This window comes from Podarcis filfolensis (genome assembly GCF_964270895.1).
Source record: "Podarcis filfolensis genome assembly, chromosome: 8".
Classification (NCBI taxonomy): Eukaryota; Metazoa; Chordata; class Lepidosauria; order Squamata; family Lacertidae; genus Podarcis; species Podarcis filfolensis.
The window spans coordinates 69934691-69951910 of record NC_139611.1 but is presented as its reverse complement, the minus strand read 5'-3'; the positions used below and the strand labels follow the sequence as shown (position 1 = coordinate 69951910).

General features: G+C 41.7%; 1 protein-coding gene and 1 long non-coding RNA gene across 3 annotated transcripts; one reads left to right on the top strand and one right to left on the bottom strand.

Annotated features, from left to right (window-relative positions):
- Positions 1-506: 506 nt before the first annotated feature.
- Positions 507-16207, bottom strand: STX12 (syntaxin 12). Its single transcript, XM_083627897.1, has 9 exons — positions 15843-16207; positions 11247-11316; positions 10434-10533; positions 8553-8690; positions 7355-7398; positions 6252-6357; positions 4924-4996; positions 3827-3909; positions 507-1980 (listed from the first exon to the last, which is right to left on the bottom strand). The coding sequence occupies exons 1-9, from the start codon at positions 15949-15951 to the stop codon at positions 1888-1890; spliced, it is 816 nt and encodes a 271-aa protein (XP_083484023.1). The 5' UTR covers positions 15952-16207; the 3' UTR covers positions 507-1887.
- On the top strand, positions 1943-12364 carry LOC310769251. 2 transcript variants are annotated; one of them, XR_014551574.1, is made up of 3 exons: positions 1943-2029; positions 7290-7434; positions 11602-12364. It is a non-coding gene; the product is annotated as an uncharacterized lncRNA (long non-coding RNA). The 2 variants fall into 2 exon arrangements; XR_014551575.1 differs by lacking the exon at positions 11602-12364 and adding an exon at positions 11121-11231.
- Positions 16208-17220: the final 1013 nt, after the last annotated feature.

Below are 17220 nucleotides of genomic sequence, written 5' to 3'. Positions count from 1 at the left end.
AAGCACATTACACATAAAAGGGCAAGAAGCGTCGTGATGCACGTTATCAATCATTGCATTAAATTATCTAACTTTTTGTAACACTGGCATCTCCTGAGCAAGATTTTGATAAAACTATTAGCTCTAATCCATTGGTTCCCAGTTGCTGATGACCCTGTGCATATTATCCATTTCCACTTTTCTTTTTTTTAAAAAAACCTCACAGAATGAGGCATACACTATATCAGGAACAGCATTTCAGAAGTTCCTGTCACTTGTTTTAAAAACTACTTTATTATGATGCAAACTTCGAGACACAAATTCACGTCAGAAGCATTAACTATAAAATTTATTAAATTATATTATGCGCCTCCTTCCAAACGAGTCCATTATAGCAAAAACTAGCAGCATAATAAATTATCGGAATGTCAAAGACTTTACCCAAAGACCGTTGTTTTCTCCAGGCATTGAAAGTGATTTGATCCTTGCATTTAGGTCTGAGCTGAAGAAAATACACAATGTCAAAACACTTTTAAAAAATGTTTATTGACAGTTAAATGGATGGAATGATGGAGCAGTAGTGCAAAGAAAGATGTGCAACTGAGGGCATCAATCTTCTCCAGCGCCAACTTTCACAGTTTAGTAATTTCAATAAGTAAAATGTGAAAAAGAATAAATAGTGAGTGTGTCAGTAAAAAGATTTACAATTCTACCCAAGAAATTGCTACAAGTCTATAAACAAGTCAACTTTTCAGCCTTTTTTTACATCAGTTATCCTGCAAGAGTGGAATAGACCTAAGAGCTCTACCCAGCAATTCAGAGCAGAGAAAAGGTCTAGGTCAGATCTCTCAGCCAAAGGAGATAAGTAACGTTCCTAGCCTGCAAAGGTGAAAATCTTCTCTTGGAAAGACAGATTTGCCATAGTTGCTCACAAAATGTATAACTATTTTTCTATGCCACCTCCATTTTTTACCCATTACAGGCTCTGTGCTGTATTTTTTACGTGCTGCAAATGTATAATATATGGGCTTAGAGGTACAAGTTGGGAAGACAAGAGTAAATCAGCCCACCATCAAATACAGCTTCATTAGGCAACAATACATTTGGACACACTGCTAAATAATTCACTGTCACCACAAAAATGGATCAAGGAGAAAACCTCTTACTGAATACTAGGTACAAATATCTCTAGCTCAGAAAAGTAATCACGGAGTACATTCTCAGTTCCAAATGCAAGTGACCAAAACATTTTTCATGGTATACCATTAAAAAAGATGGGAGATGTTTAAAGTTCTCTTGAGAAGTTTAAAACAAAGGCTACTGTGTAGCTTGGACTTTTAATCACAAGACTACCATGCTGCAATGAAGAGCAACTTCTGGAAGTTTCAAAAGTGGTATACAAGGCAGCAGAGGAACTGAAAAAGAGTTGCAGCTCACCGCACACTCTTAAAGCAAATCTCTGGATCACAGCAACAAATTCATTGGAGAGTTGCTTAGTTAGTGAGATTCTGGTGTTCTCAGAAGTTATTCCTATGCAAGTCGCTTACAAAAGCAGTATGTATCTTTAAAAAGTTAAATTTGTAGTGCATGTTGTCAATTAACAGGTTACCGATCACACTCTCCAACACTTTATATTCAGGACAGCAATAGTATAATAAACAAAAAAACCCCACAAGTTTGATTACATAAAATAATTTTACATTAACTGATAAATACTGTCTTCATGGTTCACTAAATCCAATAACTAGTTATCTTCATGTTAGTTTCTATATATTATAATTACTAGAGGAAAACCAGTTTGTGTTTCATCTCCTCTCAATCAATTCATTCCACAGGGTTTGTCTACTTGTTTTCCCTTTGGGGAGGAAAACAACAACTCTGCAATTCATTCAGTTCAACATAAGGGCTTCATTTTGATGTCTGCCAGATAATAAGTCCCAGGATTAGAACAGCCACAGACAGACCAAGAATCAGGATACAGATCTTCTTACGAGATTTCTTCTATTAAAAGAAAACAAATAGGGAAAAATCCATTTACTCCGGGAAGATGGTAAGAAAACAACATTCAGCTCATTAAAATGTGTACATTAGGAAGGTGGGATGTGTTTGGACGCAATACTTAACCAAAGAGAAAAGGAACAAAATATCAACAAGAAGAGGGCAACAACAGAAATTGTCAAAAGAGTGCTTAAACAATCAAGGCTGAATATTTAACATGTATTTAAAAGGAAGCAATAAAAATGTAAAGAGATCCCTGACCATTAGGTCCAGTCATGACCGACTCTGGGGTTGCGGTGCTTATCTGACTTTATTGGCTGAGGGAACCATCGTACAGCTTCCGGGTCATTTGGCCAGCATGACTAAGCCGCTTCTGGCAAACCAGAGCAGCGCACGGAAACGCCATTTACCTTCCCGCCGGAGCGGTACCTATTTATCTACTTGCACTTTGACCTATTTTTGAACTGCTGGGTTGGCAGGAGCAGGGACCGAGCAATGGGGGCTCACCCCGTCGCGGGGATTCGAACCGCCGACCTTCTGATCGGCAAGCCCTAGGCTCTGTGGTTTAATCCACAGTGCCACCCGTGTCCCTAAAAGGAAGCAATAGAAGGTACAAGTTTATTGCTAGTGGTGTTGACTGAGAGAAGCAACCAGGTAGATTTGTGCACAAAGTGGGGCTTTCCCCCTTCTCCTTTTCATTAAGGCTCCATACTGCATTGAAAGCTCCTTTGTAACTCCCCAGTTTAAAAAACACCAGCAGGTTTCAGCATATGATAAATAAAATGCTGCTGTTCAGAAAAAAAGATGAAAATGCCTGTTCATGCATAGGTTGCTCTGTGCACATTTCTGAATTGCTAGCAATGTAATAATCACTGCTGTCAGATAAAAAATGCTTTATTGATAGGTGTGGGGATATTGGCTTATTTTGCTTCTGCATTTTTAACATAGGGAAATTTTCTGAAATGAGGGAAGAGGCTACCAGAGCCTTTTCAGTGTTGGTGCTTCAGTTATGAAATGCTTGCTCGACATCACTCTTTCATAACTCCAGTGCCAAGCAAAGATACCATTTTCTTAAGTCTTTTAAGCTCAGTGTCTCATGGCGGGCTTCCCCCCTTGTTTTATTCTACTTGAGATTTACAGTTTAGTTGTTTTTATAGTTATTTGTCATTTTAATTACTGAGTATTATTGTAAACCACACACAAAATTTTATTAAAGGGCGGTACATAAATATCTGTAATAAATATGTCATTGGCCCATGTATCATTTGCACTTTTCATGTAGCTTTAACATTAATATTTTAAGATGGTGCCACACGGTCCGGGAGATAGAAATAGAATGTGTTAGAAATTCAAGAGAGGACAGGACACAGTCAAGTTGGTAGAATGCTGGTGTACATAAGGTCCCGGGTTCAACAATAGGCAATTCTAGCTTTCCACCACTCTGTTACAGGTCCTCATATATAGACTTCAGCTGTGCTTACTGCCTCTAGATTGTGCAAAGGGCAAATTCACTGGGAAGAATCTCTACATTAAAAGCTATGCATTTTTCCATCAGTTTGAATTTCAAGGTGTCACAAGGAATTGAAAAAGAGAAGTATGTAGATACCATTTTCCTTTTGTTTTAGAAGAACCATGGGTGGTATCCAATATTAGAGCCAGCTCACTGAAATTAATGGGCAAGACTAACTTAGATCCATTAATTTCAAAGGGTCTTCTCTGAACAGAACTTAGCTGGAATCCAATCCATCGGTTTCAAGAGGCTTTGCTTTCTCTTTTCTGAAGAAACTTAGCAAGACTGATTCTGCTCCCACCTCCCTTCCTTTTAAAGTGGTTGTGCAGACATTGTTACCTGATAATAAGCGGCTCTTTGTAACTGGTCATTGGCACTTTCCACGTGGACTTCTGCATTTTCTACATTTGCTTCTATACTATCTATAGGGAAGAAGAGCGCATACAGATGTACAATTCTCTTACAACAGCCTGTATATATAACAACAACAGCCTGTATACCGGTGATTGGGAATCTTGTTCTGTCGAGGGCTCCATTCCCGCAGGAGTAACCTATGGAGTGGTGGTGGGTGGGGCCAGAGTTAAACTCTGAATTTTATGAAATACAACTAACTAACTAACTAACTAACTAACTAACTTGGATGGGGTCACTTGCTTCTCTTCCCATCACCCTTCCTGCTTGCCTGGTGGGCTGGCAGGGCAGGGAATGCTCACCTTTGCCAGAGGTCAGGCAATGCTGGCAGAGAACTCCTCACCCAACCCTTCCATTTGCTCCATCTGTTTTCATTTTTTTTGCACCATTTTGATCTTCCTCGCCTTTCTATTCTCCTTCCACCCACATGAAATGAGACCAAGGGACACAGCTTTCCCACCCCTACTATTCAACATTGCTATAATGAGGGTTGCCATACGTCCAGAATTTCCTGGACATACAGCAGTCGGAAGCAGCGTCTGGGTGGAAATTGGGAAAATGTCAGGAAAATCCGGATGTATGGTAACCCCAACAACTTTTGTGTCCAGGTTTTCACTTTTTGAAATAAAGCCTGCTTAGTCAGTATATAAAATTGTTTTATCATAAAAATCACAGGTGCTGTGAGCCCTGATATACTGTGTCTCATAAACCACTGACAAACTACTACTGGCTCATTTTCAAAAGGTATAGCGTGAACAAGTACTTTAGGCCCCACCTTCTGAAGTGGTAAAAAATGCCTCTATTTTGCCCAGTTAAAAAAAAAAGATATATTTGATAAAAAAATGATATATTTAGAGCACACTGCCTGGCACAAAGAACACTCAATTTGTTTCAAAGATCTCCAATATGAATTCTCAGCTAGTAACACACCATAGGCTGAACATATAACCATAAGCATCCATAAAAAGTTGCACAATCAGCAATTTGGAGGGAAACTGTCATAGCAAACACAGGTATCATCTTACCAATCATGTCTCCCTGATCATGGATCATCATAGCCAAATCTTTAAATATCTGGTTCACATCCAGGATATCTGCCTGAAAGGAAGAAGGTCATGAAGAGTTACTCTCTCCAAACTGCATGTTTACAGAACCCATTTGAAAAAGTAACACAAATGGACATCCACTCTACTATGGTTTAGATCTAAATAGCAACACCCACATGATGAGGCTTTCCTGCCCACTTTTCTGCTATAGTAGTTTGATCCCCTGAAAAGTGAACCCTGGGAAACTGTCTTAGTATTATTTACAAACCTTTGAGATGACATAGTTTATAGGGTGTATAAAAATGCCAAAAATTAAAATTACATTTTTATTTTTGGATCAGAGTCCTCACATCCCTTTGAAATGAAACATTTACAACCAGATTTTCCAGAATTTATGAAGAGGTCTCTGTCTTCAAAACTTGGATGAGTTTCTACAACTTATCCCCCGTTCAACACCAAAGAAACATCATTGGCTCCATCTGTCTGGTTCCTATATTCCAAAGTGTGGCTTCTTGTCCACCTGACCTGCTTATACCTCCTTCAAGCAGATCTCCTTCCTTTTCCTAGTAGCTCCTACATTTGTTTCCAGCCTGGGATAGCCACATCCTTCACTCCTCCCTTTCAGCAACTTCAAGAGAGTCACAGTCTATGTTTTCTGAACACTTGCCCCAATCTTTGATTGTGTATATACTAGGGGCGTGTGATAAATTTGTGATAAGTATTTCTACAAGGCAATACTGTATACCGGTGAAGAAAAGGTTGAGACTTGACAGCTTCCCAGGGGGTAGCTCAGCTGAACCGATACTTTACAGATACTTTGCCCCAACTGTCAGGACTTCAAAGTGCAGTGCAGGGTTGTTTGAAAAGCAGTGTGGGACTGCTTGCAAAGGGGCTTTCAAACCTCACCCCACCCAATTGATCTTTAAACCTGTAGCTTTCAGAGGTTCAAAAAGCAGCATGGAACTCTTCTGCTTTGGTTGTATTCACCCATTCCCAACGGGGTACTGGAGCATACAGTTAATGCAGAATCAAACACCACCACGCCGCATATCCGATGATTGGCATGTGGACATGGTTTCCAAAAAAATGGCCCCATGAGCCAAATTTTACCCCCTGGCAGGTCAAGATTCCTGTGGGTCAGAGGTTCCCCACTGCTGAGTTACAGCATATCCCAGTATGCAATTAAAGAAAATACAGATGGGACCAGTGTGGTTCAGAAGAACCTTGAAGTCCTCGCTCAGACCTATTTAAATACAACAAAGCGATTTTTAAAACTTTGCATCTGGTTCAAGTCCTAATCCACTCACCTCCAACTGCCTAATGGCAGTTTCTCTCTCCTTAATTAGTTCAAGATCTTGTTCTGTTATTGCTACGTCTTCCTCTTGAGACTGCATCTGATTCCACTCTTCATTGCTGCAGGGAGAATGCTACATTACAGTCTGCTATTCCAATTATTACTGAATACTCACTTGGATTTTCACCTAAATACCTGATTTGTATTAAAGGAGGGAGAGTGCTCTCCAAATAATGAATCACTTACCTATTTCACAATTTATTGCAAAAATATTTGTCTGTTTTTATTCGTTTCTCCAATGAAAATTCCTCTGCTCAGATTGTGAGTCTACTACTCCAGAAAAATCTGAAGCTGTTTTTATAGGTATTTTATTGATGTATTTTTGCCACCTAGGTCTCAAAAGCTTGCAGACATCATCCAAAAGTGAATTAAAATACATATACTGGCAACTGTATGCATGCTAATAGTTCATTGGGACGGAAAGTACCAAGAAAATAATTTGAAATGTCCTATGACATAGAGAGTCAGAGTTTTCTTGCAACTCTGCCCCCAACAGTCAAATGTAAAAATAATGTTGGTAAAAGTCAGGATCTGTATTTATACTTAAGTGCAACAGGTCTGACTGAGATGTTACAGCTCAGTCATAGTTTGACAATCAGAGCTGTGTCCAAGACTGGCATACTCCCTCCTAACCCTCCCAAATTACCTCTCTCTCCTCCTGGTTTGCGTTAACAATTACTTGCTCAAACCAAGATGCCATGAACAAGTGCTCACAAACCAGTTTGCTTCTAAGCCAGAATCAAGCCATGGTTCAAACTCAATTTCCAAAGTCTGGATACAAACCATGGTTCAGGTCTTGGCCGTCATTGATGCAAACTGGGAAGTAACTGAGGGAATCAGAGAGCATATCAAGGGAGCACACCGGCCTGACATCTGAAATGGGCCATTTTTGTTCTGATTCAAGAGTAAGAAGCTTATGTACTATTGGAACACATTGTTAATTCACCAATGCCTGCGTTTTCTTCCTGTTCCCCACCCATTTTTCCCCAAGTCAAGAGATATGATTGCATTTGAAGAGATAAAAATGATTTGTCACTTTAAAGAAGGAAACATTACCTGTCAAATGAGACCAGCTGTTCTTCCCTGGACCTGTCATCTCCCTGGAAAAAAGAATTTAGTTCTCATCAGTCAACAGGGTAAGGTTTGTACTAAGTAGGCTGGAGGATGTGATGAAACACTGAAGCATTATAATGCCTGATCACTATCAGTATTGTCTTCATGTCCTGCTGATTTCAATGGGCAGGACAAAGAACGATAGATTAAAAGGCTTTGTGATAGTCAAGAGAAGATAACTTGTTTTTAACTAAAAGATTTTAAGGTTGCCTTTCAAACTAAGCTTTCAAGGTGGCTAATAACCAGTACAGGAAGTTGGGTGTTTTTTGTTTCTAAAAAACACCAATAACTTGAACAGAGCAAAACTAAATAGGAAGGGATAGTGATCTCATCAGTCAAGCCCTCTGTTGCATGGCATGATCACTCACTATAATTAATCCTCTTAATCCTGTGTGTGCCACAAGTGTGTGCAAGGGAAACATATGCAATCCAGAGTCACTACTCACATGACTAGGAGTATTGCTTCCTGTCCTTAAATATGGGAATTAGTCAGACTCCTATCTACTCACCCAACTTGGCCAATGCTGATCTCAATGCTAAAGGAGGGAGAAACTCCCCAATGCAGGGGAGAAACCATTTTAATGCAGTGTTTTGGAAGAGTTTTAGTGGGAGCAGGAACCTTACTCAACATTAAAAAATACAGATAGGAGAATTCGCCTAATTACTGTGGTCCAAGGGGTGGCTTTGACTCATAGTCCCAGGAAGTAACCGTCTCTCAGCAAAGCACTTACCCTGGTAGGCTTCCCAGATCAATACAACACATCAGAAGTCTGTTCTTGGTAGGATGACCTACCAAGGTATGATGCCCTTGGCTGATTAAACAACCTCTGACCTTTAAAATTTGTTTGTGGCAGGGGGTGTCGTTGTTGTTGTTGTTATATGTATTGCCTCCAAGTGGGAATCATGGTGTATTCTGAACACACTTCAACTATATTTTGGTACTGTGTTTGCTGAAAGAGTAATCTCAACCTCACAGAATAGGCAGAGTATAGGATCTGTTATGAACCCTAGCTAAAACCAGGGTCAAGAACTGTCATGTTTACAGGATACAATGCAAAACATTTAAATGCTTAAAAAGAAACATTTGAACGGAGCCTGTAACAGCCTTTTTCTTTAGGAGAGGCTTGGCTGACAAACTTACAGAAAGACGAGAACCAGCTCTTGCCCGGGCAACAGTCTCCTTTTCTTTTTCAGACACTCTTCTTTGCACTGCTTGAAAGTTATTTAAGGCTGCGGAAAAGTCATTCATTAAACGTTCCTTCTGAAGTTTCTGCTGGCGCTAGAAAACACAAATTATGTCCATGGTTTATTGTGTAGAACAGCAAAAAGGAGCATCCAATAACAAAGAGAATGTATATGCCTTATTTCTACCTTTTATGGATTCTGTTTGTAACAGTAATCCAACAGGATTCCCAAGGTGGAAATAACACCTTGTTCCACAAATCAAAGTACAGCTTCACAAACTGTGAGGGAGGAGACAAACAACCCACAGCATTTCCAGTACATGTTTCTGGGTCTATACTGTAGTTTATAGGTATCTGACAACAGAAGTGCAACTGAGCAAAGTGGATTAAGGCTACAATCCTAACCTCTGGCTATGCTTAATCAGCCCGATTGCTCATACCAGCTCAATAGCTCTGGTCTAACGTTTGGGCAGATGTGTGCATTGAGGTGCTCCTCACCAATAGAACTCCCTTGCTGATGTTGGAGCTTCTCCCCTAGACAAAGCTGGTGAAGCCCAGCAGGGCAGGGTGGAAGGAGACCTCCGCTCCATCCAAACCCCCTCCAGCACAGCATATCAAGGGCTTGGATTCCTTTGCCCAGCCTCCATTCCATCTTCCTTTGAAGTTAATGGGAAACATATTTATTTAACTTTTTTTGCCACTCCATAGACAACTTGTCTTTTGTTTGCTGGTGCAGCAGTGAGCAAAAAGGCAAACTACTTAAGAAGGTTCTACAGAAGCTGTAGGCAGGAACGGGGCAGGGAAGTGAAAGAGGAGTTTCAGCTGACCATCATCGCAATGCTACTTGGGTGATAATCTCTCTTATTGTTTATTGGCATTACACACTGAAATAGAAGCCCCTCACTTTCAGCTGTGCTACCATTTGATATGACATGGGGAAGTTCATCAATAGGTCATAGTTAAGGAGAAGTGATTTCCCCATTTAACCTCTTTCTCCCTTCCTCTGTGGTTTGCAAAGCAAAATAATACAGAAGTGGATAAAGCCTTGTTACACACAAGCAGAGGTACACAGGCAATGCACAGGCAGTCTTAAAAGCTGGCCTCTTAACTTTAGTATTAGCCCATGTGCTGAATCTTCCTATTATCATTTCAAACACTTCTCTGCACTGTGTCTTGCCCACAGCTAGTCACCTCATCTGCTTGTCAGGTGTTGAGGAGAGCGGCAGATCTTGCTTGTTATTAGATACCCAGAGCATCTCATATCTGCTGTAGGCAAATACCAGTCTGCATTTATGGCTCGATATATGAGCATTAGCAGCCTGGGAAGGGAAAAGAACTGGCCTAGATAACATCCAGCTTTAGACTAGCATTTAGAGTCCTAAAATTGAGTGTTTACATCCATTTCATGCACTAGCAGATACTGAAAGATTCCCTTGCCTTCAACCATCTGTTGTTTCCTCACTCACTACAGCAGATGGAAATGAGGGATTAACCCTCTTCCCCAGAATACTAATTAAATTCCAATGGAAAAACCACCATGTGCCAGTAAGTTGCAGATATAAAAAGTTCAGCCTTTAATTTAGGGATGGGAAACCTGTGGGTCTCTCCATGTTGCTGCATTACAATCTCCATCATTCCTGACCATTGCCTATGCTGGTGGCTGAGGTCCAGAAGTTCACCATCCCTGCTCTAAATGGACCTCACTCACCTTTACACAGTATCCTACACATCCCATCAAAACAATGATGTTGGTATTCCATTAAAAACATCACTAATATCGCCATTATCAATAAATAAGCTTTCCTTCTGATCTATCACAGCACAGAAGACTCACATACCTGTTCCGATGCAGATAAGGGGAGTGGCAGGGAGCCCAGCTCCTTCAGGTATTCATTGGTCTCTTTGGCAAGCCGGTTTGCTGTGTTCTGCAACTGCTGTCTATGAAAAAAGAATGCATTCTTCAGCTTTGATTTCTAGACTCTTCAAAATGGAAGCTTGAGCACATAAACAGGAACTGTGCTACCCACAAATCTAATTTTTCATTCACTCGGTTATGCAGCAATTTAGGACAGCCACATGATTCTTGTTGGGTGCCTCCCAATATTAAAATTTCATTTCCCCCAGAAGTGAATAGACATTCCTTCCACATAAGCATTTCTAGTCTCTTTGGTATTAACAAGTTGTACAGCAGTTTGTTACTGTGTCCAATGGCCTACAGATGCAGCCACATGAGATGGGGAAGTCTTGATGTAGAATGGGCAGTTTTTTAGACTGCAGGTGGAGAATCACATTCATGAATGTTCTGCTACATTAGCCATGCTGGCAGAAGCTGATGGGACTAACAGTCCAACAGCATCTGTAGATTCCCCATCCCTGCCCTATATGAACTTACCCAAAGTAGTGTACTAGCACAACAGGCAGCAGTCTGGGCTAGAACCCCTCTCCTTAAAATACTATAGCTATTTTATTTTGTGGGATACATGAGCAGGAGAGAGTATTAAAAAATGCTATGCCTCCCCTTGCAGACTTAAGTGGCATCATCTCTTCAACCAACCACATTCTACTGCCCATGCAGGATATTCAAAATTTATCCAGGTATTTGGGTTTGCCATTGTAATGTGCACTTTAAGAACTGCTCAGGTCATACGTACAGGTTTTCCTGCAGTTTGCTGGAGTCCTGCTTAGTTCCCAGCTGACTCATCAAGTTCTTTATCTGAGAAGCTGTGGAAGCAAAGTTGATTGTGTGTTATCATTGAGCATAAAAGTTCTCCTCTAAGGCGGTATTGCCAGGGGGAAAAAAACATTGCTCAAATCATAGCCTGATCCTAACTATAATTACTTGAGGATAGGTTACATTCATTTCAGTGGTGTGTTTAGCCTAAAGCTTCGAAAGGAATTTCAAGGGGATTTCACTATTTTCAGAAGGAGACATTCTTTGGGGCAACACAAAGTTGTCTTTCAATGAATTAATTAAAAAAATCTAACAGACTCTTGTTATGACTGTAGAGAGTACTGGAAGAAAACTTCAATCGATTAAAAAATTACTTCTGAAATCACTACATGTCAGCAATAAGTGACAAAGTACAAAGCAGCAATAAAGCAAGTAAGTGATAGTGTAAAGGTTAAATCTAAAATACAAAGGGAGGGAGGTTGGGGAGAAGAAGACAGACGCACTTACTTGGGAGGCCCCATTGTAGCCTTCACTGACCTAGTGCTCTCTAGGTACCTTGGGGTACAACTCATATCAGCCCCAACCAGCACAGCCAACAACCATGTTCAGCCAACATGGCCAATGGGGGTTGTAGACCCAAATAACTGGAGAGCATCAGATTAATAAATGATATCCCATTGAATTCAACGGGACTGACTTCTCGTAAATTTCTGTAGGAATGGGCAGGAAGTCTTTCTTTGGAACTTAATATTAATATATATTTCAGTGACTTCCTTCCTTTTTTCTTGTAGAAATTAGCAACTTTTTGAAAGTCGAATTGAGATGAGGTAGAGACAGGTCCAAAGACAGAGACAGGAAGAGAACTATTCTGCATTCACATTTCAAAACTGTTCAGTCCCAGGTTGATGCTTTTGGCCTTATGTCAGTAAACCACAGAACAGATAATTAAATCAGACATAATAAACACCTTCTGAGAGTTATAAGCAAATACAGTATATATAGTACTAACACTCACGGCTTGCATGTGCTAGGTTGTGAACATGATGAGATCAAGCTAGTCTGTAACAATGCTTAAATAAAGCCCAAAAATATTAAAAATCTTGCAATTGTGAATAACTTGTGCAGAATCACAGAACAGTTGTCTTGAATATTAGTCTGGCAGAGCATGCACATTTGTCTGTGTTTCAGTGTTATGTGGACAAATCTCTATGAACCCAAGCAAAGTGTCATGCTCGCATGCTGCTCCCTCCCATCTTGTGGCTTCATGGGATGGGAAGCATGCAAGCCTAACACTTTGTTTGTGCTCACAGAGTCTCATCAAACCACAGTTTAGCATTATGTGCAAACTGGGCCACAGCTTCCTAATCAATTAGCTTCAGAGTGTGGCTACAGTTCAGCTACAAGTCTGCTCAGAAAATGTGGATTATCTAGGCCAATTTCAGTCCAGCTTCAAGTCCAGGTATAACACCTAAAGTGCACTAGACACCTAGGTGGCAGAAGGGCAGGAGGACGACAACCACGCTGGTTCTCTTACTCTCAGCAGCTTTTGATACCATCAACTACAGTAAACTCCTTGAGTGATTCGGTGAGTGGGAAGTAGACGACACCATGTTACGGTGGGTCTGCTCCTAGTACTAGGACTGTTTCCTGGGAACAGCATCAGGCAATTGTTGCTCAATGCCGTTGAAGTTGACCTGTGGTTTCCTACAGGGTTCAGTTTTGTCCCCCTTGCTGTTTGACCCCAAATGGAGCCACCCAGTGTTCAAACTCCCATTGTTCTAGGCACATTTTGCACCAGGGAATTTCATTAGCGCGAGTAGTTTCTTAGCTCTGGGTGCAATACTGCGCCTAAGATTTCAGATTAAAAATGCAGAGTGGAAGGAAAGGAGGACCTTTTTCTGCCTCAAGCTGAACACCTTAACCTGATCTTATATCGTTTTATTGTGATATATTGCTTGGTTTTTGTGTGCCTTGGTAATAGCTGCTTTGGGCATTTTTTGATAGAAAGGTGAGAAACATATGTAACAAATAATTTATTTACTAAAATATTTATACACCATTATTTATATTAAAAAATCAGAGTGGTTTACAATATTAAAAAATAAAACATGGGATGCATCTGGGGAAAGGGCAATTGTCTTTTTTCTAGCAGACTTCTCATGCTCCCAGTCATGAACTACAGAGGCAAAATGTAACCTCTGGAGGTTGTTTTATATATATACCTACCAATATCAAAGAGACACAAATGTTACTAAAGGTAGCTAATAATTGAAACTAACTGCTTATGCAAATTGTCTACTCCCCCCAGCCCTTATTTAGCTCCACAGCATCTGAGATTAGGACTAGTGGAAAGGCTGCAGTGCAGTAGAGTAGGAGCTGCAAGATTATTTTTTCCCAGCTACAAAAGTAGTACAGTGGACGCTCGGGTTGCGAATGTGATCCGTGCGAGATTCGTTCGCAACCTGCAGCGTTCGCAACCTGCGTCTGTGCACGCACGGGTTGCGATTCGGGGCTTCTCCGCATGCGCAAAGCATGATTTAGCGCTTCTGTGCATGCGCGACTGCCGAAACCCAGAAGTAATCCGTTCCGGTACTTCCAGGTTTCGGCAGTCCGCAACCCGAAAAAACGCAACCTGAAGTGGCTGTAACCCGAGGTATGACTGTAGCTGTGTTCCTCTGTACATTTCCACTTCAGATGTTAATTTATACATAAAAATTGGAGTTACAGATAGGTAGCCGTGTTGGTCTGCCATAGTCAAAACAAAAAAAAATTTTTTCTTTCCAGTAGCACCTTAAAGACCAACTAAGTTAGTTCTTGGTATGAGCTTTCGTGTGCATGCACACGAAATGTATCTGACGAAGTGTGCATGCACACGAAAGCTCATACCAAGAACTAACTTAGTTGGTCTTTAAGGTGCTACTGGAAAGAAAAAAATTTTTTTTGTTATAAAAATTGGAAAGCCTTTCAAAGCTCAAGAAGTCTGTCCTTTCTTCCTTCTGTAGCATTTGCAAATGGGAGAAGGAGAAAGGGATCAGACAGGTAACTATGTATATATTTTCTAGGCACTGTTGTCAGACTTAAGACTGGGTGAGCTCTAGGCATAAATAAAAGTCAAAGAAACGACATGGCAAATAGGTCTCTTAAGGCCCATCCCGATTTGCCCATAAAATCCTTGTTTTACATAAGGGCTTTGTCCTCTTGCAATCTATACTTGAGCAGTTTATATTCTGATATGATTTTAACCCAGAGTTTTGGCATCAATTCTCCCTGTTTTCCACTATATGCTGTTTCAAGGAACCCCACCTCTGAAGAAGTTGCTTCACATAAAAAAAAAAGAGAGAACCAAAGATGCCCCAAGCTGAGAGGGGCACTTTTAAAAGGAAGCATATGTCCGTTTTGGATTTTTGAAGGACCGGGAAACTGTCCAGATTTAGGAAGGAGAAAGTTTGGGACAGCAGCTCTCTCTGGTGATGATTGTATTGATGAGGGGGAATTAAAGGGTACATATTCCATATTAAGATGAGGTTGGATGGGCCCTTACTAACTAGACTCAAGACAATTTCAGAGACTGTTCTTGCCTTCCTCAAAAGCACTTTTGTGTAGCTGGAAACAATATATAGAGACTGTTACGCAGTGATCACATGCAAGTGTATTTTGCTACATGTACACATAGGGAAACCAGAAGAGATGTCAATGGTTTGGCAGAATTAAGACACACAATGAAATACATAACCACAGGGCCATTATATTCTATATGCAGGTCACACCTCTTGACTACAATAAAGTGATTGCCTTTTAGTCAACAAACAACACGTGAAGTGGCCTCAGTGAGGAAGCTATTAGGTGAAGCATGGGCAAGGTAGCAATGAGAAGAGATTGACTCATCCCTTTGCAATAATTCTCCCACTCATACTGAATATGAATAATGAGACTGCCTGTGGCTTTAACTTCTTCTTTTGTTATAAATACAGATCTTGCTTCCTCTTGTTTATGTTGGTCTATTTTACTGTATTTTTTAAAAGCAATACTTTATGATGCAGACCAAACCAAATAAATAAAATAACCCTTATGACAGAAACACGGAGGAAAGGCAGGATGTGGGGTGTAGATAAGGGGGGGGCGGACCTATTGGGGAAAAAGTGGGCCTTAAAAAAAAAAAGAGAGACCCATGGGGGCGAGGGATTATAATGGCTTTCTATCGGTTTTAAATATTGTCTTTAATAGACCATCGGGGTAGAGAGCGGGCAGTCCCTGCGGATTAAAGTTCGCTAAATGGGGGCCCTTGGAACTGCCTGCCACTGCAGCTAAAGGAATCAAGTGTACAGAAGGTCGAGAAATTGCCTTAGGGAGCTGTGAGCCGCCTTGAACGTATTGTAAACGGAAAGGCGGGATCTTAAAAGAAAAAAAAAACGAATCTAAGGAGGATAAGGCAGCGTTGGGAGGTGGAACACATGACAGGGGGGCGGTAACAGAGATTGTTTAGGCGGTCGGGGGACAAAATTCAGGAGGCCTGAGGGGACAAGACTTAAGACACAGCGGGTCGTGTGGGGAAGGGGAGGAAGCGGTTTTCACTCACTGCATTGTGCCAGGCGCTGTACATTGGTGCTGCAGGTCTGGATAATGGCGCTGAAGTCCCGGGGCGGAAGCCCCCCGGGCCGGTACGTCTCTAACGGGCCGTACGACATGGCCGAGCCTGAAACCCGGACAGAAAACGAAAGAAGGGAAAACACACGATAAACAACACAGGATCTGTGTCACGGTCAGCCGAATCTGACTAGCGCCGCTTCCGCCGCCTTCACGAAGACGCACGCGCAAAGGACAAGGCCCTGCCTTCTTTTCCCCTGCTCCGCGCAGGCGCGGGGAAGAAATGCGCGCACCCGCCCCGCAAGTGACAGCCTGCGACGCGACCTGCCCTCGGCTTCCCCTTTCCTAGGCGGGTTCTGCGCGTGCGTCGCGTTCCCCTCCTCGCCCCGCCCACCGAGACGCGCGCGGCCTGAAAAAATGGAGGCTGGGCGTCATGGCAACAGAATGCGGCTCGGAGATGTCGCTGCTTTGGGGCAGGCCGCAACCGCGGGCGACGCCTTTGTAGTGAATGTACTGTACGTCCAAGGGCGGATGTAGCTTGTCCCGCACCCGTTAATATGCAGAAATACACATTGCCCCTTCTGCGTCCTGTCGTTCACTATTTTTTCTGGTACCCCTACAGATTATGCGGGCGGCCCTTGGCTACAGCTGCGCCCTGCCAGGCATCTTGTGATAAGGTTCCTCTCCCGGTCAAAAGCACGATTGGTATATTTTCCTGGGGGTAACTGTCGGTGTATGCAGTGAGCCCTGCTTCCAGATCAGCGTGCACCGGATTGCATCTCTGCCACGAAATTCTGTGCATGCTCCCTGAGAGGCAAGTTTCACTGTGCTCAGAGGAATTTGCTCCCAGGTAAATGTACATAGGATTGCATCGGCGCAAGAATCCTCTGCTAAATTTACAAGATTGTTTATTCCAAGTACTGACATGCGTTAGCAGCGAGTTCAGCAAGACTCCCTCCGAAGTAGGCTTGGGCAGGATAGCAACCCATTCAGCACATTTCATTATAAGTTTAATTAATTGGAAATCCCACTGTATTCAAGATGGTGTGCATTGGATTGCTGCCTTGGGTGTAATATTGCACTATTAGCTGTTGCTGCAGAAGCAATAGTCCATAGTACCTTTAATAGACTTACTGTGGCATCAGAAGTTTTTGTGAGCTAGTGTCAAATCATATTCATGAAGTGGCAGATATATGCTTGCATGGGGAGTTGTAAAACAGAGCCAAAAAGGTCATAAAATGTGAGAGGTGCAGTCATTACTCATGCAAATTGGAAGGCGTAGAAGTCCTCATTTCCATTTGGCTCCACCTGTTCATAATTTATGTATTTATATATCTGCCAACTGAATGCATCTGATGTGGTGGACTCTG